At 37.9% G+C, this 27,721-nt stretch overlaps 1 protein-coding gene across 4 annotated transcripts in view; it reads right to left on the bottom strand.

Annotated features, from left to right (window-relative positions):
- Window positions 1–17,350: 17,350 nt before the first annotated feature.
- Window positions 17,351–27,721, bottom strand: part of nectin1b (nectin cell adhesion molecule 1b) — a 142,540-nt gene continuing 132,169 nt past the window's right edge. For 2 of the 4 annotated variants that reach the window (XM_044201469.1, XM_044201470.1), the window contains one exon: window positions 17,351–20,002. In XM_044201469.1, coding sequence (XP_044057404.1) covers window positions 19,763–20,002 — 240 coding nt within the window. In that variant the 3' untranslated portion in view covers window positions 17,351–19,762. The remainder of the gene's footprint in view (window positions 20,003–27,721) is intronic. The other 2 variants (XM_044201472.1, XM_044201471.1) reach the window with 2 other exon arrangements.

Raw genomic sequence — 27,721 nt, 5'->3', positions numbered from 1 at the left:
CACATTTGTCTGGCCGACGCAGCCGATGTGCCCGCAGACTGCTGCGTCAAAATGAGCTATTGTGGGTCCAGCTTTTTGAAAAGGCTTTAAAAATGCATTCATTCAGTGTTGCTGACTTTCTGTGGAACTCGCACTGGCATTTAGGTTTGGACTAACACTGCGGTCTGTCAGCTCTGGATTTGGCCAGCAAAAAAATCTCTTCTGTTTGTGTCACAGGGTTTATTAAAAGTGCATTAAGTGAGATTTTAACTGCCTCATGCACAAAAATTGCCATAATATCTGCAAGGGTCTGCATTGTTTGATAGCGATGCTGATCAATACCAATGACTCAACGAATACTTTGCCAAGTGCTGACATTTCTGGCTTTCTGTATTTCCCCTCCATCTCCTTCCATTTACAACTGCTCGAAGATGAGGATTGGAGCCACACATTTTGTTCCCATGCCAAGCAACAAATTACAAAGGACCTCTTAAGTTATAGAGGTGGTAGAAAAAACTGATTCACATGAGTATAGCGATTCTTACCTTCTATGATTCTGAATAAATTTACAATTGCCAAAAAATGATTTTTTAATAATGTTAGTTAATAACAGAACAAAAAAGGCGTAACTCAACCGTGAGGACACGGTGCAGCACATTTTGGATTTAATAACTTAGTAATTAGCTTTGCAAGACAAAGGTGAGGTATTTTGTGCATTCTTCGTACCCCGTTACCGACAGACGTGGAGCAGAGAACTGGATGATCAACGCACATTGCAGCACTTTACAAAACGTCAACCAACTCTGGTGGGGCAAAGAAAAAAACTCAGCCCACAGTCTGTTGCATTTCAAAAGCCCTGCGCCCGTACAGCGTTTTGGATAACAATGGCGTTTCCCGGTACTAGTGTTGCAGCAGAGAGGTAGTTCTCCACTGCTGGAGACATAATGTTAATAACAACACAGCAGATAACTCTTTCAACTTCTATTTTTACATCTGCTATCCTCCATTAATGTGTTCACGAGGGAAATACTGGGTCAATATGGAGGTTTCTACTAGTCTGATGATTCATTTTCATTGATTGATTAATAGATATTTATTTTATGGTGTTCAGTTAAATTTACAATAAAATTATATTTTGTTTGACAATAACATGACAATAAAATTATTATTTTGTTGGCTTTTTATTGTTTGACAAATGATGAAAATGAATCTTGGCAGGAAAGGCAATTGAGGTCTGTTGGTTGGTTGGTCGAGCCAACTCTTTTGTCCAGATTTAAATATCTAGACAACTAATGGATGGATTGTCATGAAATTTTGTACACACATTCATGGTCCCCAGAGGATGCATCCCACTGACTTTCATGTTTCCTTGACTTTACCTCTAGCACCACCATGAGGTTGACATTTGTGGTTTTGTCTCAACTGTCTCAACAACTACGGGACTGCCATGAAATTTGGTAAACACAGTCATGTCCCCCTCAGGATTAATTGTAGTAACTCTGGTGATCCCTTAACTTCTCATCTAGCACCACCATCGGGTACCTGCAAAACTGATATTCCAATCAGCCTTACCTGTAATGTTAGCATGCTAACACACTAAGCTAAGATGGTTATAAACATTACACCTGCTAAACATCAGCATGTTAGCTTTCCTTGAAAAAAGTGGCAATGCTGCTTTGAGCTCCTTTTCCCCTGTGAGCTATCAGCTGCAAGTGGTTGCCACTGGCTTTGTGAGTGTGAAATCAATTCTATAAGCGCAGACGACTCAGAAAATTTGAAAAGATGTTGATTATATTGATTTTGATGCCCCCCACTCTACATCAAACTAGTATAAATCACAGATAATCTTGTCTTTGCAGAATGGACATAAGGCATTTTTGTATGTGACCAGAAGGAGACAGCGTCAGAGGCACAAGTCAGAGTTAAATTGCATGAATATGGACATAAGTATATGTATGAAATGTTAACGGGATATAATTCAATATTCAGAAGTTATTTTCCAATAATTTATTTATTAAATTCTTAGTCACAACGTGTTCAATTCATCAAAACCATTCGGTTCGGTTTACCATAATGGTAAAACCATTATTTGACACATGATATACACTGCATTTATGCTATATTCTGTATACTGTAGAAAAGAAAATGTTTGAATTACTTGAAAGCTTCTTCTTCACTATCCTCCCTCTCTGACTGACACTGATGATGATGCTGTGCTTGGAAAGCTGGAGAAACTTCAACAGTGAATCATATTGCATCATTGGAGCTGTATCAGTTATGCTGGTGCTCACCCAACACTTATTATGTACCACGTGGCTTGAAATTCATGAAATAGCTCATTGTCCATCACTCTGAAGTTAGCTGTCAGCTAACATAAGTTAGTAATGGGCCGGCACTTGGATAATTGGCTCAATTTATTAACTTGATTAATATGGCTCATGATGAATTAAGTTTCTAAAAGGCTACCGACAAGCGGTCCAACTTTAAAGCAGAGGGGACGCTTTGTTAAAATGTCCCCCACATGAGTCCCAACCTCCTGTATATGCCCATTTAGTTATCAGTTTACCATTCATCTACACAGGTATATTTACTTAATAGACTTAGGTGTGTTGCTTTACACACCCTGCAATAAATAAAACAGGTATGAAAAGAATGAATAACACTATATACATTTAATTAAATCAATAACATTTTATTAATACCTTTAATACATTTTATTTCTTGCAGATTTCATTGACGTACATAGGTTATGATGACTCACCCAAACCTAACTCACAAGTTTGACTTACTCATTCATTGATTTGATTTACCAACAATTGTTGCACCTTTATGATGGTTACTCTTACACTGCCATTTTTTTTGTGATGGTATTGTTTTGACAGATAGTTAATAGTTTAATTGTCACATTTAAGTGTCAAGCCAGGAAACAGGGAGAGGACCCAAACGCAGACAGCAGTCAGAGCAGGTTCAGTTCCACAGTTTTAATGAATAGAACAAGGCTTACTCAGGTTACATGTAGGCAGTGGTCACAACCAGGTGAGCAGTCATATTCTGCCACAATTAGTGCTCATCATAGTTACCCACTACCAAAGATTTTTAAATCCACTCAAAGAAAGCCATGTTTTGAAATAATACACTTATTTTAACTGAAACTGTGCAGGCACTGAGTTTCTCATTTTATTGTTACATGCACAATAAGCTTCCATGTTTGAAAAGAGTTGGGGTGGGAACTGTCCTTTAGTATCCTCTGGGCTCTGTGCAGGCACCTCACCTCACCGATATCACTGATGCTCGGTAGGTTGGTACCAATGATCTTCTGAGCGGTTTCTATCACCCGCTGCAGAGCCCTCTGGTCCTGGGCCGTGCACATCCCATGCCAGTTTTTGATGTTTCCAGTCAGGATGCTGTCTATTGCTCCTCTGTAAACATTAACAAGAACTTGGTATGGGAATTTTGCCGTCTTAAGTTTCCTTAAGAAACACAGCCGTTTCTGAGATTTCTTGACCAGGGTGGAAATATGAGAGGACCATGTCAGATTCTTTGTGATGCTGATTCCCAGGAACCTAAAACTATTCACCTGCTCCACCTCAGCTCCACTGATGTAGACAAGGATGTGTGTCTTTTTAAGAGTCTCAAACTGCATTTCAAAACTGGCTGTTTATCTAAAACTGCTGGAACTTTCTGCTGGAAAGTTTTGTAACACTCCTCGGCATTGTGTCGCTCATTATACTACATCACCTGACTTCCTTTAGGCTTTCTGGCAGCCATGTGCTTCCCATACAAATGCTAAAGGATACCTTGTGCTTCTGTATACAGTTCTGTTCTATACAGTATATAAATATAGACTATAGTTGAAGTGCCTCTTTCTGTGGTAATGGTTGTACCTGTTTGATCCAGCAGCCAAGGACCACTAGTGTGGCATGATGACCAGCTAGTACATTTTATATAACAACTGGGCGAAAAGTTTTGTAGTGTACCCATTACTGGAAGAGCTTTCAGTATGAAGACACTGATGATCATGGCTTTATCTGAAAAACAGCATTCACACATTCAAATTGTTTCACTTTGTTGTGTGAGCTAGAAACGATGTAGCTTAACGTTACAGTGCCTTGCTTCCCCTTTGGATCAGATGACATTGTTTATTTATCAGCATCAGTCAGCTTGTTGATTAAATCACACAACCTTCCTTCCTTTGACCTGAGCTTGTCCCACAGTAAAGTCACAGTGTGACCAGCTGCTGAGCCTTCAGACTGCCGCCGGCGAGTGTGTCAAAGTGACCAGAAGTCATTCATTTTCTATATGGCGAGCAGTGGCTCGCCGCATCTTAGATGGTGTGGGCGTTGAGGGAATTTGAAGTCTGGGCAACTTTAATTAAATTACTTTAATTTTGAAGCTCTCGCTGGCGGCGGTCTGAACACATGATTTCAATCTTCACAGAATCTTGCTTGTTTAACGTAATGTCTGCAGTCTGCAGATGATGATAAGGCAAAGGTTAGAAAGTAGTTAGTCTTCATCCATAGACACTTGACGCAATCTAATTCAGAAACTCTGAAGGTAAGAAAGTTGCGTGATGCATGCGAGCATAGAGTATAATGAGGATGGCAGCCACTGCAATGATGGGAGTGAGGCAAGTAGACGAGACGTTCAAGTTTAAGTCTGAAAAAGATTCTTCCAGGCATGAATATGGGAAATATATTGTAATATTTACTGTTACAGGTAAGGATATATAAATGTTTCGACCCCCCCCCCCCCCAACCTGTTGTTTTTACCTCTTTTGTGGGGTTTCAAGTCTTAACTGGGGCGGTCAGACCCCCCATTCCCCCACCCCATAATTCAAACCCTGCTTAAGGGCTCTTTGGTAGCTATTATGTGAGCTATTAAGAGAAATATCAGCGTTTCTCATCACACACCTGGATTTTCTATTCTGAGTGTCAGAGGTCAACCTTGCAGTCAGAAGTCAGGTTAACCTCTAGCCTGGAGCTGCTCATGTACAACCATCTTAAATCGTTAATAAGCACATTTCGAGAGCAGTTGAATAAAAAATGACAATTCAAAGTCAGATGACCATTAAATTTAATTAAATAACATTACATGACTAAATAAGGTGTAGAAAGAATTGTGCCGTGACAGGGTTTTGGTAATGGTAATTATCTGCAGTTGGATAATAGTACTTTTATTCATTTTAATGATATAGTCCTCCCTTTTATGAGCCGTTTTCACTGGGTCTTAGATAAGTTAATTGAAATATAGTGCTGCGGTGATAGCAGCTCTCAGAATTGAAAAATAACCGTTCTTAAACATTTGTCAATTATGGCAGGTTTACAGCCAGGTCATGTGAGGGGTGATAAACTGCAGTGTGTTTTTTACATTTATCAGTAGTTCTATTAAGTTCATAAATAGGAAATTTAAGGTCAGGGTGGATGACTGGTGACAGGTGCATTAATAAATGTGCTTCTTCCTATTGGCTTCTGTGAGTGCATAAATAAACTTTTATGGAACCTGCATTATGAAATCTAACTTTTATTTCAACATCACTGTGTTCAAGCTGATAAATATCTTTAATAAATTTAATCAACCGAGCAAAATATCTTGATCAAGATTTATAGTTAACTGTCCCAGAAAGATAAATAACAAATGCAAAGAGAAATCTATTATGAAACTCAAATATCTAGAGTATTGAGCCCTCTTTTTTCCACTGCTGCTTAATAAGTACCTGATTTTCATATTTTTGCATATTTGGATGAATGCTTTTTTTAATGTCACCTTCAAATGGAGCCATCAGAATTTAACTTCGATGAAATCCTTTTGTGGAATTGTCAGCTGAAGCCAGAGCTCCTGCAGAGTTTACACAAGGTGGCTGGGATTTGAGTTCAGAGTGCTGAAGGAAAAAAGATGAGCGACACAGGCAGAGTTAAGGGGACAGTTTCATCTGACCTATGTGTGATTTTTAAATTTCTTTGCCTGTACAGTTGCTCTGTGTCTTTTCAGCAGCTGGCATAGCAAAATGCACAGAACCAAAGAAAATCTCTAAAGAAAAAAAAGGTAAATTTTTCCTCCATTATGACATGTTTCCTTATATGGGCTCCCTGCAGACATACCTGCTGAAAGCAACAGAAGGAGAGAGGAGAGAAATGATAAAGCACAGAACTACGGGAGAGAGAAGATGTCGAGTTAGTAACATGCAGTAATGGGATGAAAATGCATACAGATGGTGAGGGAGAGAAGGAGAGAGGAAAGAGGTGCATCATGGGAAGTCTAGGCCTATAGCAGCATAACTAAGGGATGGTAAGCTAAAGCTATAAGCTTTATCAAACAGGAAATTCTTAAGCCTACGCTTAAATGTGGAGATGGTAGCTGCATCCTGAACCCAAATTGGGATCTGATTCCACAGGAGAGGAGCTTGATAACTGAAGGCTCTGGCTCCCAATCTACTTTTGGATACTCTAGGAACCACAAGTAACCCTACATTCTGGGAGCGCAGTGTTCTAGTCGGGTAATACGGTATTATGAGCTCTTTAAGATACGATGGTGCCAGACCATTAAGAGCTTTGTAGGTGAGGAGAAGGATTTTAAAATCTATTCTGGATTTTATAGGCAGCCAGAAGCTAATATTGGAGAAATATGATCTCTTTTCTTAGTTCTTGTCAGTACACGTGCCGCAGCGTTCTGGATCAACTAGAGAGTCTGTAATGGACTTATTCAGGCAGCCTAATAATAAGGAATTGCAATAGTCCAGCTTAGAAGTAACAAATGCATGCACTAGTTTTTCGGCATCATTTTGAGACAGGATGTGCCTGATCTTTGCAATGTTGTCTAGGTGAAAGAAGGCTGTCCTTGAAGTTTGTTTCATGTGGGAGTTAAAGGATAAATCCTGATCAAAGATAACTAAGAGGTTCCTTACAGTGCTGCTGGAGGCCAGGACAATGCCATCTAGAGCAACTATGTCTTTAGATAATGTGTCTCGGAGGTGTTTGGGGCCCAGTACAATAACTTCAGTTTTGTCAGAGTTTAACATCAGAAAATTGCAATAAGGGATGCTTGAAGTTTAGCTAACTGTTCAGTTTCATCTGGCTTGATCGATAAATATATTTGGTTATCATCCGCATAACACTGAAAGTTTATGACATGTTTTCTAATAATATTGCCTAAAGGAAGCACATATAAGGTGAATAGAATCGGTCCAAGCACAGAACCTTGTGGAACTCCGTGACTAACTGTGGCGTGCGCGGAGGACTCACCGTTAACATGTACAGAGATCTGATAGATAGGATTAAAACCAGCTTAGTGCGGTTCATTTAATGCCAATTACATGTTCCAGTCTCTGTAATAGGATGTGATGGTCAATGTTGTTGAATGCAGCACTAAGATCTAACAAGACAAGTACAGAGACAAGTCCATTGTCTGATGCAATTAAAAGGTCATTTGTGCTATGATGCACTCTAAATCCTGACTGAAAATCCTCAAATAAACGATTGTTATTTAGAAAGTCACACAACTGATTGGCAACTGCTTTCTCAAGGATCTTAGAAAGAAAGGGAAGGTTATAGATATAGGTCTATAGTTGGCTAAAACCCCTGGATCAAGAGTGGGCTTTTTAAGAAGCGGTTTAATTACAGCTACTTTAAAGATTGTGGTGCATAGCCTGTAAATAAAGACAGATTGCACAGAAGTGCTAACTAAGGATAAAACGTCTATAAGCAACCTAGTTGGAATGGGGTCTAAGAGACAGGTTGATGGCTTAGATTAATTAATCGTCGAAGTTAGTTGAAGAAGGTCGATAGGAGCAAAGCAGTCAAAATATATATCAGGTTTTACAGTTGTTTTTAAGGTTCCTGTGTTTGAAGATAAATCGGTACTGGTTGATGGCAGGACGTGATGAATTTTTTCTCTTATAGTTAAAATTTTATTATTAAAGAAACTCATGAAGTCATTACTACTGAGGGCTATGGGAATACATGGTTCAATAGAGCTATGACTCTCTGTCAGCCTGGCTACAGTGCTGAAAAGAAACCTGGGGTTGTTTTTATTTTCCTCTATTAATGATGGGTTGTAAGCTGCTCTGGCATTACGGAGGGCCTTCCCATATGTTATATATCTTAACAGACTAAACAAGATTCTTCCAGGTTGTTGGAATGCCATTTCCTTTCAAGTTTTCATGATGTTTGCTTTAATTAGTAATAACTGGTGTAATACTGTAATGGTGTGACTCGTGTGCAGAAAAAATAAACTAAATCCAAGTGCTAAAAGATGATAGTGAGATGCTTGTTTGAATTAACATAATCATAAGCTATTAGCTGACTGTTATTCTTTCTGACTTGCAGTACAATGAGCTAAAGTGGTCAATTAGCTTCAAATGATTCCATCTCCAACATCACTGGCTGCTAAGAATAAGGGTCAAAGGTCAGAATCGTACTGCCCTGATAATAAAGGTAACAACATATTAGTGCCTCAAGAATGATCATGAATAATTATTCTTGTTTGTTGTCCCGCTTTCACACATAGCTTCAATCTTTTGAAGTGTTATGTATGAAAATTACTTCATGATAGCATGCAGCACCCTCCCCACACCCCTTATCTCTTACTGTTTTGTTTATCTGCCTCCTCACCGTTACTCTCCATTTATCAGCTGCTCTGGCATTCCTGTTAAGTGGCTTGTCTCTTGGACAATGATGGACACAGGTGGTCAGAGAAAGTGTCCACATGGCTAAGACCAGAGCACTGTCCTGGGGCTCTGGCAGTGGCCTTGAAGGCTTATCATCTCTCCACAGAAGTGCTTTTCATGCTTTTGATCTCGTGTAAATTAGTTTCTCTGGCTTTTCTGTTGAAGCAATTTTCCTCCCCACTCCTATCACAGAAAATCCAATGGTTATTTGGGTATGATCAGAAACTTATGGGAGTGTCATTTCTGCTGCCCTCATGTCTTTGGTTGTGACCTTGATTGACAATCTTAAGGAGGATAGTTTGAGATAAAACATGGCAGGACTACTTACAAAGAAATAACAGTGGAGGGAAATACAATTAACTCATTATCTGAGCTCACAATACTTAAACAGAGCTGCCATCAAGAGGTCACAACTAACTATTATTTATTAGATTTTCCTCCTAAATTAAAGTAACAAATTTTAAATCAAATAATCAGAAAATATAAACAAAAAAAATTGGAGGGAAAAAAACACACAAAGACAGGAAGTGAAGCTACACAAGACACATGAGGCAAAACACTTACAAAATAAAACAGGAAATAACTAAATTAAAAACCTCAAACCATAACAGTACCTTCACATGCAGCAGTTTGAATCCTTTAACAAATCAGTAAAGGAGTTTTATCTTTTAGAGTCCAAGGAACTCTTAGAACAAACAAACATGTGCAATCAGGGACCTGCTGGGCACCAATTATTGTGAAGAGTCCAAAATACTTTATTTAAGTGTAGTAGTAGTGTGTAGTCTTCAAATAGCATAAAATATTGACCAAGTCTTGTTCTGTAAATAAACTAAGCCAAATCTTTTCTACAGGTTTTTTCAATGAATGTGTACTTCTACACGTATCCAATATAAAAAAAAATGAATTAGGTATCTGTAATGTAATACCTACAGTTTCGACCTAAAGTATCAAGACTGTGATGGGCACACTACCGATACTAAGTCTTATTGTCATACCAAAAAAAAAGGATTTTGGCTCAGTCACCTCATGACACATTACTCCCCTCTACATGATACTACATTAGTGCCTGTTAATAATAAAAAGTATTGGTATCGGTATTGATGATGTAATAGTTTTCCTTGATTAAAAACATAAACCATGTAGATAAATCACACGTGGCTTAGTTTTATAAGCTGCATTTGTAAATCAAAACATGTACACATCATCAACTAAGTGAAACAAAGCTTAGTTAGTTTGACAGAAGTTGGAAAACATTTTGCTACATATGCTGTCCACATTGGGTTTAGTGGGGAAAAAATGAAAAAAGATTGACAGACTGACATGATTACCTTTAAGCAATTGGTAATTGTCAGTGACCCGTGTGATAGAGGAGATAATCAAATCCATGACTGTCTGTGGCTGTGATGAGGAAAAGCAGATATTTTTCAAGATCTTTAAGCATTGTGTATCTCATTGTGTTTTATTGTAGGGGGAAAAAGTGAACGTGTGATCCTCAGGAGTACATTTAATTTCTCGTTGATGAGCCCTTGCTGAGAGGCTGGATACTTTACTGTTCTGCTTCTGTGCTTCCTCCCTCCAGGCCAAAAATGTCTCCCAAAAATGTATCTCTTATTCATTATTTGGCTTGTCATATCATATGAATTGCCAGACAAGAGAGCCACTTCCAAATAATATGAATCAGTTTGCAAAACTTGAGTCACAGTATCAATAAACTTCAGCCAAAGTCAGCCTACCAGAACTGCTCTCCCAACAATATCTGATTAGGAAAAGGAAAAAGGCTTTACTATAGGGATTGGGTATGATGTACAGCAGGAGGAATAATGCTTATTGCTTGTGGCCACTGTGAGGAAAGGGCCCATCTTCCTCTGCTGAGGAGTGTCACATGGAATTTGTTTCCATTTGTGCAAGGCAGCGAATCAGTCAATTTCATCTCTGTTTCCCTTTTCTTTTCTATGCATCCCAATGAGCTTGAACACAATATTAAAATATGGCAGAGAGCTGATGAGAAAAAATGAGCATAATGCCCATCTGAGCTGCTACTTCTACTGTTTGTCCCTTTTTCTTGCATCCACAGACGAGCTGCATCGATTCTGACTGCTAAAGTTTTAGTAAAAAAGCAGAAACACATCTACAGTATGATGCATTAACAGTCCCCACACATGAGATGAGCACACACACACACACACACACACACACAGAGCAAAACAGATGCATTTAATATGCTTGTCTGAAAGGTCAAGTGTTCAAAGGAAATTGCCTCGTCCAACTTATTGGAGAATATAATGAGATGGAATTGTTTATGCATCCACTAAACACTTGTCACAATTGATGCTTTTTCCCTGGTTATTCTAATACATAACAGAAAATGAGAAATCACTTCAGGTTCCTTTAATATGCTTCTGGTCACTCCTGTCTTTGATTCTGGGTGTGACAGAGATCTCTTTAAAGCCTGTATACACACGGTTCCTGGAGCTCGACAGTGTAATTGGTCACAGACATGTTGCAGGTGTACTGATAATTTCCTTACTGCATGCCAGAGCTTAGCTTCGCTCGTTGCTATGCCACCTCTTGTGGTGACCAGAGAGCTTGTTAGCAATTTTATCAATTTGCCGGGGTACTGGAGGTGGACAAAATAGCAGAAACTTATCAGTATCCAGTACAGGTGTTGAATCAGCTCTACAGTACAGATATTTCTGAGGTTGCCATTTGTTCAATGGAATAAAATGGTTTTCTGAAAAGCTACCACTTGTGCTTTCACAAATAATGGCTGCCCATTGTCAGAAGTAAAGTAATAAGCAGTGTGATGTTCTTAAGGGCAACACACATATGTGTATGTGTATGTGTATGACATGTGTCAAAACATCTGAGCCCATTGCTTTATATTTAAGTCCACACACTGGTGGCATCTTAATGTGCCTCATTGCGGGTTGACACTCAAAAGTCTTATATAAGCATTTACTGTATACTGTATAGCAGAATTTTTATCACATTTGATCCCTGGATCAAATGTGAACATCCTGGCAACTTTCCTTTGACTTCTTCTGTCTGTATGACGCTTCCAGTGAGTGGTACAAGCTAATGACTCTCTGCAAGGTGGTGTGTGTTGCAATTTTGAGTGAAGGTCAGAGGTGGATGGTTGGGCTTATGAAGCACCTTAGTTACCTAAACCTGACCTAACCTTAAAGGGCACCAATTTTCTGTCGGTGGCTAAGTTGCATTGTGGGTAATATAGCTGCCAGGTTTTAACAAGTAAGAAGAATGCATGGAATAAAAAAGACAATATCTCTAGCTAACGTTATATGCTGGTAGCTTAAGCCACATTTCAAAAAGTTTGAAAGGAATTTAATTAACATTCATAATATTGATAAAACTTAATTTTAATTAATGTTGGTGGTGTAATCTCAACAACAGATTACTGATTAATTTAGCTTTAGGTCGAGTTTTGCTTCAGTTTTTCACATTAACTTACTTCCAGTAGCTGCTACAAGTGGGAACAAAAACGTGAGCTGCCGTGGCTGAGTCACTCTCCTCCTGGGCCTGTCCAGTTCGTAGCGGCGGTTAGCATCATAGCTAGGCTATAGTTAGTGTTTAGCAGATGCCTGGAACAGTATTGCCAATCAGACGCAGAGTAGGGGTGGGTCTTCCTGCAAGGCATACTGGGTAGGCACGCCCAGCGAGTCAGTTTAGTCTCTTCCATGTGCAGTGCTAAATCGGTGGAGTACTCTTTTAATCATAGAGGTGGCAGATCAGAAAACACTGATATGAATAATTTGCGTAACGGACAGATGCATTATTCTTCATAATATTAGACATATGTTCCTGTTATTGTGCCCAATTACTATTTTGAAGATCATTTTTAAGCAAGCCACCTGCATTGGTTACACCTCAAGCCACTGTGGTATTCGAAATTAGAATTAGCATTTACCATAGACCTTTCACAATAAAGTAGAGCAAAGCCTCTTGGGTATTAATGCTGAAACATACAACAGCTAATCTACCTGCAAAACTTGCTCTGTTCTAATGTCATACTGTAATTGGTATTACTAAAGTCTGTGTTACTGAGATGTCTGTTACAGAGATATTAGAAAGACAAAGCAAATTAGGGAAGAGCAAAAGAGGAGCAGAGCGATACGTTACATAAAAGTGACACAGAGGATTTGTTCCAGGAGACTTCACCCAATCCAATCAAGTGGGCTTTTCTGGATGAGTTCTCAAGCGATTCTTGCATCTCTCAGGAGAAAGCACTCAAGTTAACCTGTCCTTCAGTAATGAGCTTTTAGTGTTACAAGTATGATATTCTGTAGGGTTCTGCAGTTGTTACTGCCCACACAGACAAACTTACAACAACAAAAGTGAATGCTTTTAATAGAATATAGGAGAGAGGTGATTATGTCATGTCATGTTATTTTTTGTTCTCAGAGAATTTTCTGTAGCTTTTGTTTTTTGTCACCAATACATGCCTTTCAGTAGTTGACATATCTTGTTCTGTCACATGTCACTGTACCTGCTATTAGAGACAGTGATGTTTCTGTCTTTGTTCAGCAAAGTACACGACTACAAATTTAGATTTCTATTATATTTTTTGAAAAGTTTCCTTTGCAGAGATTTCTCCCCCTCAGTTCTAGCACGTCAAATCAAACAAACCTTAAACATTTGGTCCAGATATTTCACAAGATATTGTGTATTATTCTGATGAGAAGCAAAACACAAAGATGTGAGTGGCTAATTGGAAACTTTGTGTGTCTGTATCAAAACCTGAGCCAGTCAAGCTTGAAGGTCAGACATGAAGTGTGTACCACCACAAAAATATGTCTTCCATAATTATAGATTAATCTGCAGGAAGTGGGCACAGTAACACATTCATCTCTCAATATAATACACTCTGCAGCCTGGTACAGTAAGACACAAATACTGTACCTGACATTTCTAATCCTCAGCTCTATGGTCACTTTTGAGGCTGTAAATTGTATCAGATTGCATGTAACTGTAAGTACAGTTGTTCATTTTATTCTGTCCAATCCCTATTTTAGTCAATAGTAGACTAATTATGTTTTTTTTGCCTAACATTTCCCATATAAAACAGATATTCATTTTACTTATTACCCATTTTACAGTAACAGTGTGATTGTTTAACATTGTTTAAATCATTGTTTAGCTCATTAGAAAATTGCCATTGTGTAGCTGCTGGTTGGTAAGGTAAGCGAAAACAAGAATTTAATCAAAGAAAGGTATAGCGAAATGTTTTCTGTGCAGTTTGAAATTTTCAGAAGAGTCAACTTTAATTTCAGCCCAGAGTGCATTTAAAATGAAACTTGATTCAACAAACAAAAACCAGGGCCTTTTATTCTTTGCCATGCACTTAACAGAAAATCTCATTTAACTATAGACTTTCAAGTACCATTCAGGAGTTTTTTGTTGTTGTGAAGCTCTTTAGCTTTTATATTACTATTTGTAAAAATGGTAACAAACCTGAAACAAAAGTGTTTGTCTCGGGTGTCCATTGGCGGTGACGATATTTCATCCTCATCAGTGGTTGTCTTTAAATTCTGCATTGACTCTATGAAAAAACAATAAGTAGCTTTCATGTTTTGCATGGTTGGGTCAACAAAATGTCAGACTTTAACATGGGAGACTGCTGTTCGTTTCCCATTTCAAACTGACAGTTGATGTTTTTTTTAAACCATGACCAGGATTGTTCCCTAACCTTAACCACGTGTTTATTATTGTAACCATGACGAAAAAGGTCCCCTAACCTTAACCAAGTGGTCATTTTAACCCAAACCATGATCTTTTCCACCTCCTACTCCCGTAATTTTTTCGCCTAAACCTAACCAAATCATAACCTTAACCATAGCGCTGTTACATCATAAAACAGACTTATTGTTCAACAGTGATTTGTAACAGTTTTGGAAGTCCTGCTGATCGGGGTGTCAGATCAGAAAATGCTTCTATATGTCCTTCCAGAGGGAATGGGCAACCAACGTATATTGTTTAAATCATCACACCAATGACAATTCATGAATAATCATGGTTCTTGTCTCAATTATTTCACATTTGTGATAACTTCAACTGCAGCAACAGGTAATGCTGCACACCATCCTGATGTGTTTGTTCACCGAGAGAGTAGTGGCAGGAGGCAGTCCTTTTGTTGTTTTGGTTCAGTCCTGCACACTTTGGTCCACATTGTACCCAGTGATGAACAACACATGGAACAAACCACCTAACTTGTATTGGTCTAATTTTTTTTCCACAAAACACAAGAAACACAGGGAAAGGGCTGAGCCACTCAACAAATGGTACAAAGACGATCTGACACAGAACAAACGCAGACACAGCCTTAAATACACACAGCCAGGGGAGACAACGAGACGCAGGTGAAACTGATCAAGACACAGGTGAAAACAATCAAAGCAATCAAAGACAGGAAGCAACACTAAAAGACACATGAGGGAAGGAGACTATTTCAAAATAAAACAGGAAATGACTGAACACAAACCCAAAACCGTGACATGGCGCTTGCCCACAACACAAACACTACCATTTCTGAACATGGAGGAACACCTTGAACAGCAGCTACATGCTCGTGGAAGAGGAGGTGTAAGAATGCATGGTCTTACAATGGAAGAGGCTGGTCGGACAGTACAGCCTAATGTAAACAGGTCCACTGTGTCATCAATTGTGCAAACATTCCTTCGGGACTTTACTGTAGTGCAGTGATGCCTGTATGTACTTCTTGAAGTTGTAGATACCCATACGGTATGAACAGAAAACGTTTCTACTTTACTAAACTGTCTGATTCTAGAAAACTAACTTTATATATTTTTTTCTGTTTACTATATAGAGAATAATGGACCTGGAAGGACAATAAAATACACACGTTCTTGTTTTTGCAGACGAGGCTGGGATTAATGTGGCCAAATGCAGGAGACGTGGCCGCAATGTCATTGGACACCAAGCCACAATTAGCACACCAGGCCAACGTGGGGGCAACATTACAATGTGTGCTGCCATTTCTGAGAGTAGTGTGAGCACGCATATTCCACACATTGGGCCCTGGAACACCCAACTTCTCCTGGCCTTCCTATATACACTTTACAGAGGCCTAACACCAGAACACGAAAGAGGTTTAGTTAGGCCAGATTTGCTAATTTATGTCATTGTGTGGGATAATGTCAGCTTCCATTGAGCCAGCATTGTTAAGGAATGGTATGATGCGCATGAAAGGATAACAATCGAGATCCTTCCACCATACTCCCCATTCCTGAATCCGAGAGAAGAGTTATTTTCAGCACGGAGGTGGAAAGTAAGTGTCATTTTGGGGCAAAATTTCTGTTCGCTGTATATGACTTTACATGAAAGATCAAAGGTGAATTTTCTGTTTACAGTACATATAACACATTGCTACACAAATAAATGTACTGTTTGCATTCAAATGTGCATTTATTGAGCACACTAAACAGGCTCTTCAGAGTGAACCTGTAGGGGCGGGAGATGGGCTACAGTAAATAACTGTAGCATATTAAGGCCAAATTACTTCCTTAAACACAATACACAATACTTAGTCATAATAACATGGACACTAAGTGGCATGCTGCCTATAGACAAGCAACCATATACATTAGAACAAAGTAGCCTGTTCAGTTTACTGATTTGCAGACTTGGGTAGGCCAAGAGTCTACCCATTCCCCCTACACAGCTCAGATACAACTCTGGGCTGGGATTTTAGTAATGTGGCCACAGTCTGGAGATAATGTGACACCCTCAAAAAGCCCTTTTGCCTTACACACTTCCGAAATGGCTGTAAAACTATCAAGCACAATTTCCTGAGCGTCACACACATTCAAATATTACATTGATTTTTTTCACAGTTTGAATTGTTAAGAACCATATATATTATTCTGGTGCCATTCATGTGTGCAGGGAATCAAACACTAATACCCATGCATTATGGGTACCAAAGGCAAGAAGCAGCAGAGAGTTTTAGAAAAACTCTTTTTAGAAATCAGCTTGTGTGAAAATGTCTGAATCTAAAATGATTTTTGCTAGAAGGATCAAATTGTTCTAATTAAGAATATTTAGTTCAGTTTATTTTTAATATGTCTCTTACTCAGGAAATGTTTAACTTTAACTTTTGTAATGGATGTTTGGTAAATAGTCTTTCTGGGCATGAAGATTTCGACATGCAGCTCTATTCCTGGGGGTTTGCTGTAGGCGACATGCTCTCCTTTGGACAACAACAACTGGGCAAAGCTGATTACACTGGTAGAGTAATGATTTGAAAAAGTGTGGACTAGGTAGGAGTGTTTTAGTGCAAATTTTGTCTGAGAACTTATTTTCAGTGCTGATGTGTAATGAGTTAGCAAGCTAACAAAAATACGCAGTAGCTTGTATATTTGTAATATAGCGAATGTGGCGATAGCTAACTCTAGCAGGTGCATCTTTTATGGTGTTAAAGTAAACTTCACCTTAGCGCTACTGAGGTTTTTAGCCTATTGTTGCTCATTGTTTTTCTTTTCCAGCCACTAACTCTGCTCTCATCCACCTCATTTCCAGCAGCAGGGAACTGTTTTGAAGGAAAAGCTCTGATAAAAGCATAAACTGGAAAACAAAGTAAAGAAATCAGAAAAAAGAAATCAATTAATTCAGTGTCAATGAGACATGCATAAATGTGTTGACAATAGTGACAATAGAATAACAACAACTATAACATGGGTAGTTTGTGAAGTTTAATGTTAAACTGCATGGCATGTTTTTTTCACACATCAGATACATTGTTAATATTTACATCAAACATAACTGCAAATAAAAAAACTGGTTATATTGTTTCACATCGTTTCATTATTTCAACCTGGGCAACAAAAAGAGCTCATGACTCTAATATTTAATTCAGGTATTATCCTTCCACAAATGTACAATAAATGTAAAAAGAAATGTGCTGTAGGCCTATATATGTATATGTTTAAAAAAATAAAAACTAAATGTTACAGTCTTACAAAACAACAAGGTCGAGGGTGAGAACAAACATGGCAATTATCTTCAGGACATTCGAAATAATTAATGTGACTGAAAACATAAGGACTCGACAGTGAAATGAATATATGTAAATGCCATTTTTAGCATACTTTGCAGCAAGTAGTAGCACTTACACATAATAATAATAACAATAATAATAATTAAATAATGAAAAGGAAGGATCTCATGAATAGTAAATGTGTCACAAAAAGACAAAATAGTGTGTCAGTGTTTTTTCACACAGCAGCTACAGCAATATTAAACTCCTTTAGCGGTTCGGATCAGAGACCACTGCTTAAACTAAATGCTATCACACATATCGAGCCATTGCAAGACAACAAGGTGAGCACAGGAGAAAGTCTCACAAGTTTTACTCTATCTCATTAACCACCACCATTAAGAGTAAACACTAAATTACCTTCAACACCTCAAGGATTTTTTTTTTTCACATTGAGCACAAACACATATTTCTTGTCTTAATTTTTTTTTCCCAAACATACATCTGACATGGCAAAAAATGTGAACTTTCAGTTTATGCAAATTTGCTGTGTCTAGAGGGCTTGTGTGTAGGAGGCAGTATCCTGAAATTGGCTCGTCAAGCACATTAGCTTATGTATGGTCTGAAATGAACAGTCACAGTGTAAAATAGACTCTGAAAATAAATGGAGTGCTATCGTATATAACTAAGCATTCTCTTAAAAAAATACAGTAGCAAGCTTTTCTCTTCAGTGTTTCTTAGACTGATTTGAAACTTTTTAGGCTATTTTAGTACAAATCATATTCAAAAAAAATATTTAAATATGTTAAATGTGTGGGCTGTCCTTGAAAAAGTCTTTCACTTTAAGTATGAGTAGAGCAACTTAAAAACTATTTTAACAGTTTTTTCCCAGGACAACCCAGGTATGTGATTGTCTTCACCTATTGCACCTGCATAAAGAACAACTCCTATTGGTTGATAACTCTGCACAAACACAAAGGACCCGCAATGTAATGAGCCTCTAACCAACCTCCATGAGGAACTCAAGTTTTCACATACAGATATGGAAAACACAGCATATGGCAAGCGATAATGTAAACTGGAAATGTGTAGCACATTGCCAATCACTATGTTTATTTTCCATCAAACAAGGTAGTTTTTATGTAAACGCTGGCATGAAAGCAAATGGACAAAAACAGAATGAAACTACATGTCTTTGGCTGGTATATAATAATAATAATAATAATAATAATAATAATAATAATAATAATAATAATAATAATAATAATGACCTGGATGGATGGATCATAATACATGGAGAAATAGAAGAAAGTAGATACTGCTGGATCTCAAGCCCTTTGTTTTTCTTTGTAGCTAATGAGGATAACATTCGCTTCTAATAGTCCGAAATATCCAGTCAAACTCCATAACAGCAAAGCCATTATGAAAAGTAATGAAGGATTCAGTTGAGAGACTGCCAATTCACATCTTCACATAACAACCCTGTCATTAACTGTCATTAAAGGGGTAGTCCATGTCATTATAGATTGATAATTAGTTTTACATCAAATGGCATTTTTTTTTCACCAGAACACACTCGATCACACATACAGTACAGTATATGACTTTCAAAGAAGCAAGCATATGATCGACAGACAAACAGAAAACAAAAGAAGCACGTTGCTATTAAAAGGTCACTACCACTGTGGGAAATGTAAAAAAAGAAGAAAAAAATAACATCTTGAGTGATACAATGGCATATTCTGTACACAGTTCAGACGGCTGGCAAAACCCCCCCAAATATTAACAGGTGAGGAAGTGATCAAAAACAAACAGGATGTGTGGGCACGTGAGGGGTGAAGGGTGGAGTGGTAGTTGGTGTTGGCTACGCTAACATCACAAGGTGACAGCCTCAGTGGAGCAAGCAGTGCACAATACACAGGGGATTCAGGGCCATAAATTACAGACATTTTCATCATGTCAGGGGGAAGCCCACACGTGTTTTAAGCATATAGAATAAACAGAAGCAAGGTGGGAATAGATGCACATCCGTTCAGCAGAGCTTTGTTTTCCATGAAGCGTTTGTGGCACTATCATGTTGCCTCTTGCAGATCTAAAAGTTATGTGGCATGTCACACGGATTGCTCCTTGGGGAACGTGAATGGAGCCCGAGGGCCGGGGGCGGGGAAGCTGGTGTTGGAGTACATGGGCTCATTGGGTGGGTGCTGCGTGTAGGGGTGCTGAGGCAGGAAAGTAACAGGAGGATAGGTTGGAGCAGACTGAGACTCGGGGAAGTGTTCCATGTTGCAGACGCGCTGGTAGCTCATGTATTCAGCTGGGTTCAACAGCTCTTCTGGGCGCCTCCCAGAGTCCTGCGAGGAGAAGACAGAAAAAAGAAGAAAGAAGAAGAAGACAATACTGCAGGGTCACAGGGTTTCCTTTATCTGAGGAAGGTTGACTGAACCTGAAATGGAGTGGCATCACATCAGCACATTACAGTGCACAGCAGAACACTAAGTGGTTTACTAAACAGACATTATAAACAGTATTTCGCAATGTCACACTAGCATTTTCCTACTTATTAACAGTATAACAACAACAAACTCAAGTTTAACCATAGTTTTAATACATATTCATGCATATGATCCTCTACACCGAGCAACCATGCCATGGGTTGGGTTAACTAATATCTACTGCATTCATGCTTTTTTATACTGCTTTGAGTTCTTCAAATAATATTGTTCTGTCTGTCCTTAACATCTTAACATCTGTATTAACTAGTCAATTTGTAAAAAATGCGTTTATACTTTAATGCTTACAGTAAAGGGAAATTTTAAGAGCAGTCCATTCATTACAGCACCAGCTGCGCAGCCGAATATGGCACATTTGTTATTTAATACATTAAATATGGCATATGTGCATAACTAGCCACTAATGTTTTACACTGAGGGCCCTATTTTCATGAATCAGAAAGATACAGATACAGTGCAAAGTGGTTTAGGATAGTTGGAGTTTTGGTAATGTGGCTCTGCGGTTGTCAGGGGTTGGATACAGATGCAGAAAATAGTGGAGGTGTTTGGTTTGGGGTTTGTGTCAGTTATCATGAATCAAAGTCTCAGTCTGGATCTGGATGTTACAACATACAAAAAAAGTACAATTATTGCATTCAGTTTGGTTACACTTACATGATGCCAACTGTCAATGCTAAAACACTGGCTATTTAAAGGGGCACTAAGCAGTTTAGCATTTACTTCGATAAAGTTGGTGGACTCACAGGAGACAGATTTAAAAACCTTGATGACATCATCATCATCATTCCTATCACTATCAAACTGAACCAAAACAACTGCATTATTCTGTTGTGTATGCGTTACATCAAGTTGTTGAAAGCATCCATTGTCTGACTGTGTCAAAACACAATGCTTCTAGTGCTACTATAATGGCTTTAAGATCTTTAATGGAGCTGTGTATGCTGTGTCCCCGGGATGTCACCCATCATGCTGATGTCACTGTGTAAACTTGTTATGCAGCTGTAACTTGGAGTTCTGAGTTTGAGTCAACAAGTCTGTAGAAAGGTGCAGAAATTTATGTATTTATTAGCAACATTCGGTGCTAGCTGTGCAAGTTTTTAACAAGATACTGGCACTGGATGAGGAATGCAAAATTGTGTTGTGCTTTGTGAGTGCACATCACACTCAAATAGTTAGATTTAATCCACTGAGAGAAGTGGTAATCATACATCCCACTTGTGGGTGACATGTACTGGTGAGATTTGACTTAATGAATTCTCTGTTTAACTGAAATTAACTGAATTAAAATTATGCACGTGTTTTGGGTGGGTGGAGAGTCAAGTTTCAAACACCAGAGTTGTATTTTAATATTAAATTTGTCATGACACTGCTATCCAGAATGCTCCCGGCTCAGTCCAACAGAAGTAATATTATAGCACAACCATTGCAGGCCATGAAATCACCACAAAATGCAGCACAGAAAAAAAAATACGATTGTGGAAGTACACGGACACTGAACTTATTCTGCACAAACATGAATATAGTGCCTTCAGCCCTAAACTATTTTATGTGTTGATTTCAGTTTTTGGCTTTTTGGAAAAATTATAGTCGACGAAAACACAATGACTGCTCTGAACAAGGGACGCTATGGTTTATTTCTAGATAGTTGTAGGGTCCACCAAAGAATTTTTGGAACTAAATTAACCAGAATTAAATCTCCCATCCTTCCCAAATTAAAATTGCTAAAAGAAAATGGATTAGCCCCGTTCATCCAATACCTTTTTCAGCACAGTTTCGTTCTCATGGAAATAGCAAATAAGTGTGAAAAAAGGCAGAGATAACAATAATAAAAAATAAAATAAATAATAATAATAAGGAAACAAAACCAAAAAAAACATGGAACTTTATACAGTAATTTGCTTGTTTGTGTGCCCCCTGGTGGCCATAAGGCCCTAAACAGCTCTAAACTCAGCATTTCTTAGGAATTCCTTGAATGTGTTTGATGTTTTTCGAAAGGAAAAGGATTATGCTTGAAACAGAATTATGAAATTACAGTAATGAGTAACAGACATGCAAAAAAAAAAGGATAAGAGTGAAAATGGAACTTACGAATATTCCTCAAGCATCTCTACATCTACGAAAACGATGATCCCAACTCTGAAAACATTTTGGTGGGGCAACAAAACCACAAACAGACTTAAATCTGCTTACAAATTGTTGCATGTGTTAAACAAAATATAAAAATGGGAACATTTACATTACACAATGAAATTGTCATAGCACACATACTGTATATATTTACGGAGTAAAACAATGGGAATAAAACAATGGGAATAAAACAAGGGCTTTTTAATAAGCACGGCATAAACAGACTCAAGTTCATCTTATAAAAGCCCAGCATGTGTGTTGTAACTTATAAATGAAGCTCAAATTATTTTGTCTCAACTGAAGTTCTATCTTCATTTAAAGTAACAGGGATATTAACATGTACTTTGAGTGATAAAAACATTGAAACATTACCCAAAAGAAGCAGCTCTAATTTAAAATGACTTGGTGAGGGATGAATGGTAAGACAAGCATGGTGGATCGCAAGAAGACAAGAGGGTGAGCTGTGATCTTGTGTGAAGGTGAATTGGTGTTTTCACAGCAGAAGACATGCAAGTAAACCTCTCATGACACACACGCTGGAGACATTGACAGAAGCGTCTGAAAAGCTTATTTGCTTCAGGTCAGTATCAAGGACCGCTCAAGCAGCTGAAGACAACGTTCTACTTTGTCAGGTTATTCATTTCTTTGCTTGCTGAGAAGACTTGGGCGATTTCAAACAAAATTAAAACTAACAGTCTGAGGAGAAGTTTTCCCAACTTTTAGGTTTGTCTCAAGACATTTGGGATTCAGACCTGAAACTTGAGCAAACTGCTGCGGATAAGTCTGACTCCACGTTAGGGACAGAGCGTCAAGAAAAATATAGTCAACCCTAACTGTGAGAAATGCTTTAGCTAAGCTATTCTCAAAAAGTTTGGTCATTTTAAAAATCTAAACTAGTTATTCAAAGCAGTAGTTTGACATTTTAGGAAATACACTTATTTCCTTTATTGCCAAGAGCATCTGTCTGGTGTATATGAAACTGGATCCAGCAGCCGGTTAGCTTAGCTTAGCACAAATACTGGAAACAGCTATCCTGGCTCTTCTAAGGGTAACAAAATCTGCCTATCAGGAAATTTAAAGCTCACTAATTAACACATTATATCTCCTTTGTTTAATAGGTACAAAAACTGAAATATAAAAAATGACATGTTGTGGTTTTATGGATGTTATGTGCCTGCCTATTTTTTAAAATGATCTTTAAAGGTGCTAGTAGGCAGAATTAGTTTTTGACAGTGCAAACTATCAAATGTCAAACTATTCCTTTAAAAAAGTGCATTGTGCACTAAGGTTGTACAAGCTTTTTCACTGGACAGAAATTAGTATTGTAGAAGCAAGTGATAAATACAGTAGATAGATAGATAGATAGATAGATAGATAGATAGATAGATAGATAGATAGATAGATAGATAGATAGATAGATAGATAGATAGATAGATAGATAGATAGATAGATAGATAGATAGATGCCTTATTCATTATTAAGGGTGAGTAACTGCTATATATATGTCAAACCTGCGTGGATATAATGGGGTGCGTGGGTGGTATTTAGGGTTATCAGGTGGGTTCCTTCCATCAGAGAGGTGGATAAGGTCAAATACATTTCCAGGAGGCACCACAGTGAGTCTGAGCTGCACAAAATCACATATTTCTATACCTGCTGTAAGCAAAATATCTTCTGCACTGACAGCACACCTACACTCAGGTTAACATTTATTTGAGAGCAGCTCACCAAGTAGTTTTCACAATAAACAATACTCACAAATAACAGCCTCATGTCAGATTAAAAGCCATTTCTGCATTGCTTTTGGCCGTAGTGTTATTCTACCACTTGGGGCATCAAAGTCGGACCTTTCCAAATGCTATACTTAAGCTTTAAATGTCTCCAAGCACGTCCTTAGCCTTGAATTACTGTCTGTAACTCCAAACTTTTAGAAAAGTTCAGCTTGTTTGAATTTTTTGGCTTCTTACACAAAAAGAATTTAAAATCTGTTTTTATTCACAAATTTCATTAAAATTTGATGCATCCACACGCTTGTGTGCCAGTTGGTAACTTCTGGAGTTTGACCTATAGTTTTTGTTTATCAATACATTTTTTATGACTGTAGTCTATTTCACTTTAGGCTGATCTTCAGCAGAAGCTGAATATGTCTTTTTCTGTTTCTAAGCATTTCCATAGTTTTAAGATCATACTCTGGGCAACGGGCCAAGGATTTTGATGATTTAGGATAATGGCCTAACTGAAGACATATACTTACTTTAAAAGGGGAAATTTAAAGCATAAAAGGTCATACATTTTTAGTTAAGTAGTTAAGAATTAAAGCAGCACTAGGCAGGAATTTTATGTAAAATTATAAACATCTTATCAGCCTAAATCACAAAATCAGGGAAACAAAGAGACGAGTGTCCCGTCCCTCTGAATTTTCCCCTTATGTTTAAGTTAATGTCAGGACTAAAGATTGTTTGAAATCATCTCTGCCCACAGGTGAAGAACCAAAACTCCTAAAGAGAAACGAGTGATTAAGCTGTCTGTTCAGAGAAACCTTGACTTACAAGAGGGCTCTTACATTACATTTACTTGTGGCCGCTGCCTGGCTCAAACGCTGAAACCGAATGTAAACTGAAAAGGGACGGCAGAAGCTGATTGACAACATAGACCATTAACTCTACAGCTCTCCCTCTAATTCTTTTCTGTTGTTTAACTTTAGACAGAAACAGATGCAACATCTGCTTACACAGAGATGTTCAGTAACATCTGGAGCAAAAATGTTTTGAAAAAAATTGCTTTCCCTTTACAGGATGTTACCATGAACTCAGATTGTGTCATGGTATCCATGTTTTGTAGCTGAGTAAATGTGTTTTGCTTTTTTTGCACTGTTCTTAGGAAGCCGTTGTACATGAAAAATCCACATGCTTTGCTTCTGAGACTGCTGCATATGGCGCCATAAATCACCATTGATCTATTTTTCTTAAATAATGTGCATAACTTCTTCTTCTTCTTCTTTAGTTGAACAGTAATTAGACTCATTGACCCTGTTGGTTTGATTTATTCATGTGATGCTCAATGTCAGCTACAAGCCACATCATATCTCAAAAAATTCATATATATATATATATAAGATATGTCTAAACAAAATACATGGCTGACTTCACTTTGATACCATTTCACTAGCTAATGCCCTCAGTCATGGTGTCTATTCTGCCAAACAACAGTCTGCAAACATCAAGAATCAACCATGAGACAAAATGTGCTTCAGCACATCCAGTCAGCTCAGAACAGAAAAGACAGCAGACTCAAAATGTTTCTACATATATACATATACTATATTATAACAGCAAGTGCAACAACAGAAGGCTACAGGCGCTTCGCTTTGTGTGATCTGGAGAAGTAGTTTGATCATTAACACAACAGTGCCTGTGGCTTTTCTACTATGTTGCTAAATTGTAAGGGGCCAAGGTGCTCAAAAAAATCAGGTCAAAATGTCAATTAATTAATTAACATCAAAGTTCAGCAACCTTTTACAAAGCTGATTCGAAGTCAGTTGTGCCACTGTTTCACTTTCTGTCAGGTCAGACTTCCCCTTTCTCACTGGAATAAAAGCTTTGGGATTTCTTTCCAACTTTGTACAAATGTAAATCCAAAGACGACAAGAAGAATGTTCTCAAATGCATACATTTAAAACTGAGGGTTAATCTAAATGGAATCTGGCTCACCTTCAAGTCATTTTTAAGCACCGCTATGTTGGGTTGATAGCATAACCTTGGAGAAATATGGCCCCAATAAGTTTTTCATATGTGATAATGTAATAACTCTGTCAAAGCATTTATTCTTCTCAAAGAAAAAAAAAACAGGATTTTGTCACTCTTGATATGAAGTAGTAGTTCAGTCTTTGGCTCAGCAAACAAAGATTTAGTTTAATGGTGTAACCTCATGACTGGAGCCAGTCAAGACAAGGCTTAATGCCTTATTACAAACAGGGAATGTCAATAGGCGATTCCCAGGAGGACTTTCATGTTGAAACTCTTCCGCTGCTACAGTATGCCATCAATTATAAAGCTGCTGACTGAACACCTTGTGAAAGCTGACATAAGAATTGAATCAATATTCATTCATTTGTCTGCTCCGTCTCAGAATTGTGTAATCTGATGATTGAACATGTTTTCAGATCACATATTAGATTTAAAACATTCCCTGTGCTCAGTGTGGGGGAAAATGTATTTACAGTAAGCAAATCTTGAAAGACATGTTTATTATAGAAATGTTTTTAAATGTAGATTTACATATCCACAGTATTAGATGAGTTATTGCATTGCACACTTGTTAAAAAGCAGAATTATTTCACAATTTCATCACTATTCAATCTCAAAAATGTTTAACGTTCTTAAAAAGATTTAAAAACTACCAATAAACGTGGATAATATCTCTTGTTCTAATTTACTTTTACGGGTTTCAATGATGTCCTAAAAACATCACAATATTTTGAAATGAGGCTCTTCTTTGCCCCACTAAAGATGATGTTCACTTTTACCCTTGTTGCAAGAAAAATGAAGATAGTGTAATGAAGATTTTTAAGACCCAAAGCCAGAATAAATTATGTTTTACTATGGATATTTTTGGAAGACTTTGTGGAGCTTTCTCCCACATGCAGCTGTCAAAGATTTAATACCAAAGATGAATCTGGGATGTTAATATGAACTGTATGCACATGGTTCTGTTTTAAAGCTATGTTACTGTATGCAAGAATATTAAAATCTGCTCATTTCTTCAGCCTAAATCCCAAGGGGAGGCAGCAGAAACAAACCTCTCTTCCCCTCTGGATGAAATTCTGTCCTGTATATTTGTGAAACATTCCCATTCTCCGTTCAAAGTGAGCAGATTACTGTCTCGATTAAATCAGGACAGTCCTAATTTTTTAGCATTTGTCTCAATAATCAGGCTGGATGTACAGTTTGACTTATAAAAATGGTTTGTGAAAAGATATGCTACAGTTCACTGACAAACAGACATCTATGATATTGTGTCCTTGCTGCACAATATATTCAGTGCACCCTTGCAATAAGGCGGTGTACTTAAAACTAAGTAGAATACAGATTGTCTCCTGGAAACCAGGTGCTTTGTCACCGAGTTGCTGGGTTGATAAACATGTTTGCAGTTTACTGACATCACGTTCCATGATTTCTAGTTACTTAGCTGGTCAAAATTCAAACAGTATCTCCTGCTGCCATCTGGGGCTGCCAACGAGTGAATCCCTAATGTAGCTTTAAATTCTTGCTGCCTGGTGGTGTTACACCTGCGAATCACCTCAATAGTGAATCCAAAACTGCAGTTCAACATGATAAATAGGAATGATGTGTTCTTCTGTCCATCAGTTAAAGCTGTTCACTCTGACACTGTTCTGTATATGATGGTGTGTCACATACAAACAGCTCATTCCAG

Source organism: Siniperca chuatsi, linkage group LG7 (genome assembly GCF_020085105.1).
Source record: "Siniperca chuatsi isolate FFG_IHB_CAS linkage group LG7, ASM2008510v1, whole genome shotgun sequence".
NCBI classification, from domain to species: Eukaryota; Metazoa; Chordata; class Actinopteri; order Centrarchiformes; family Sinipercidae; genus Siniperca; species Siniperca chuatsi.
This window is presented reverse-complemented; position numbering and strand designations above follow the sequence as displayed.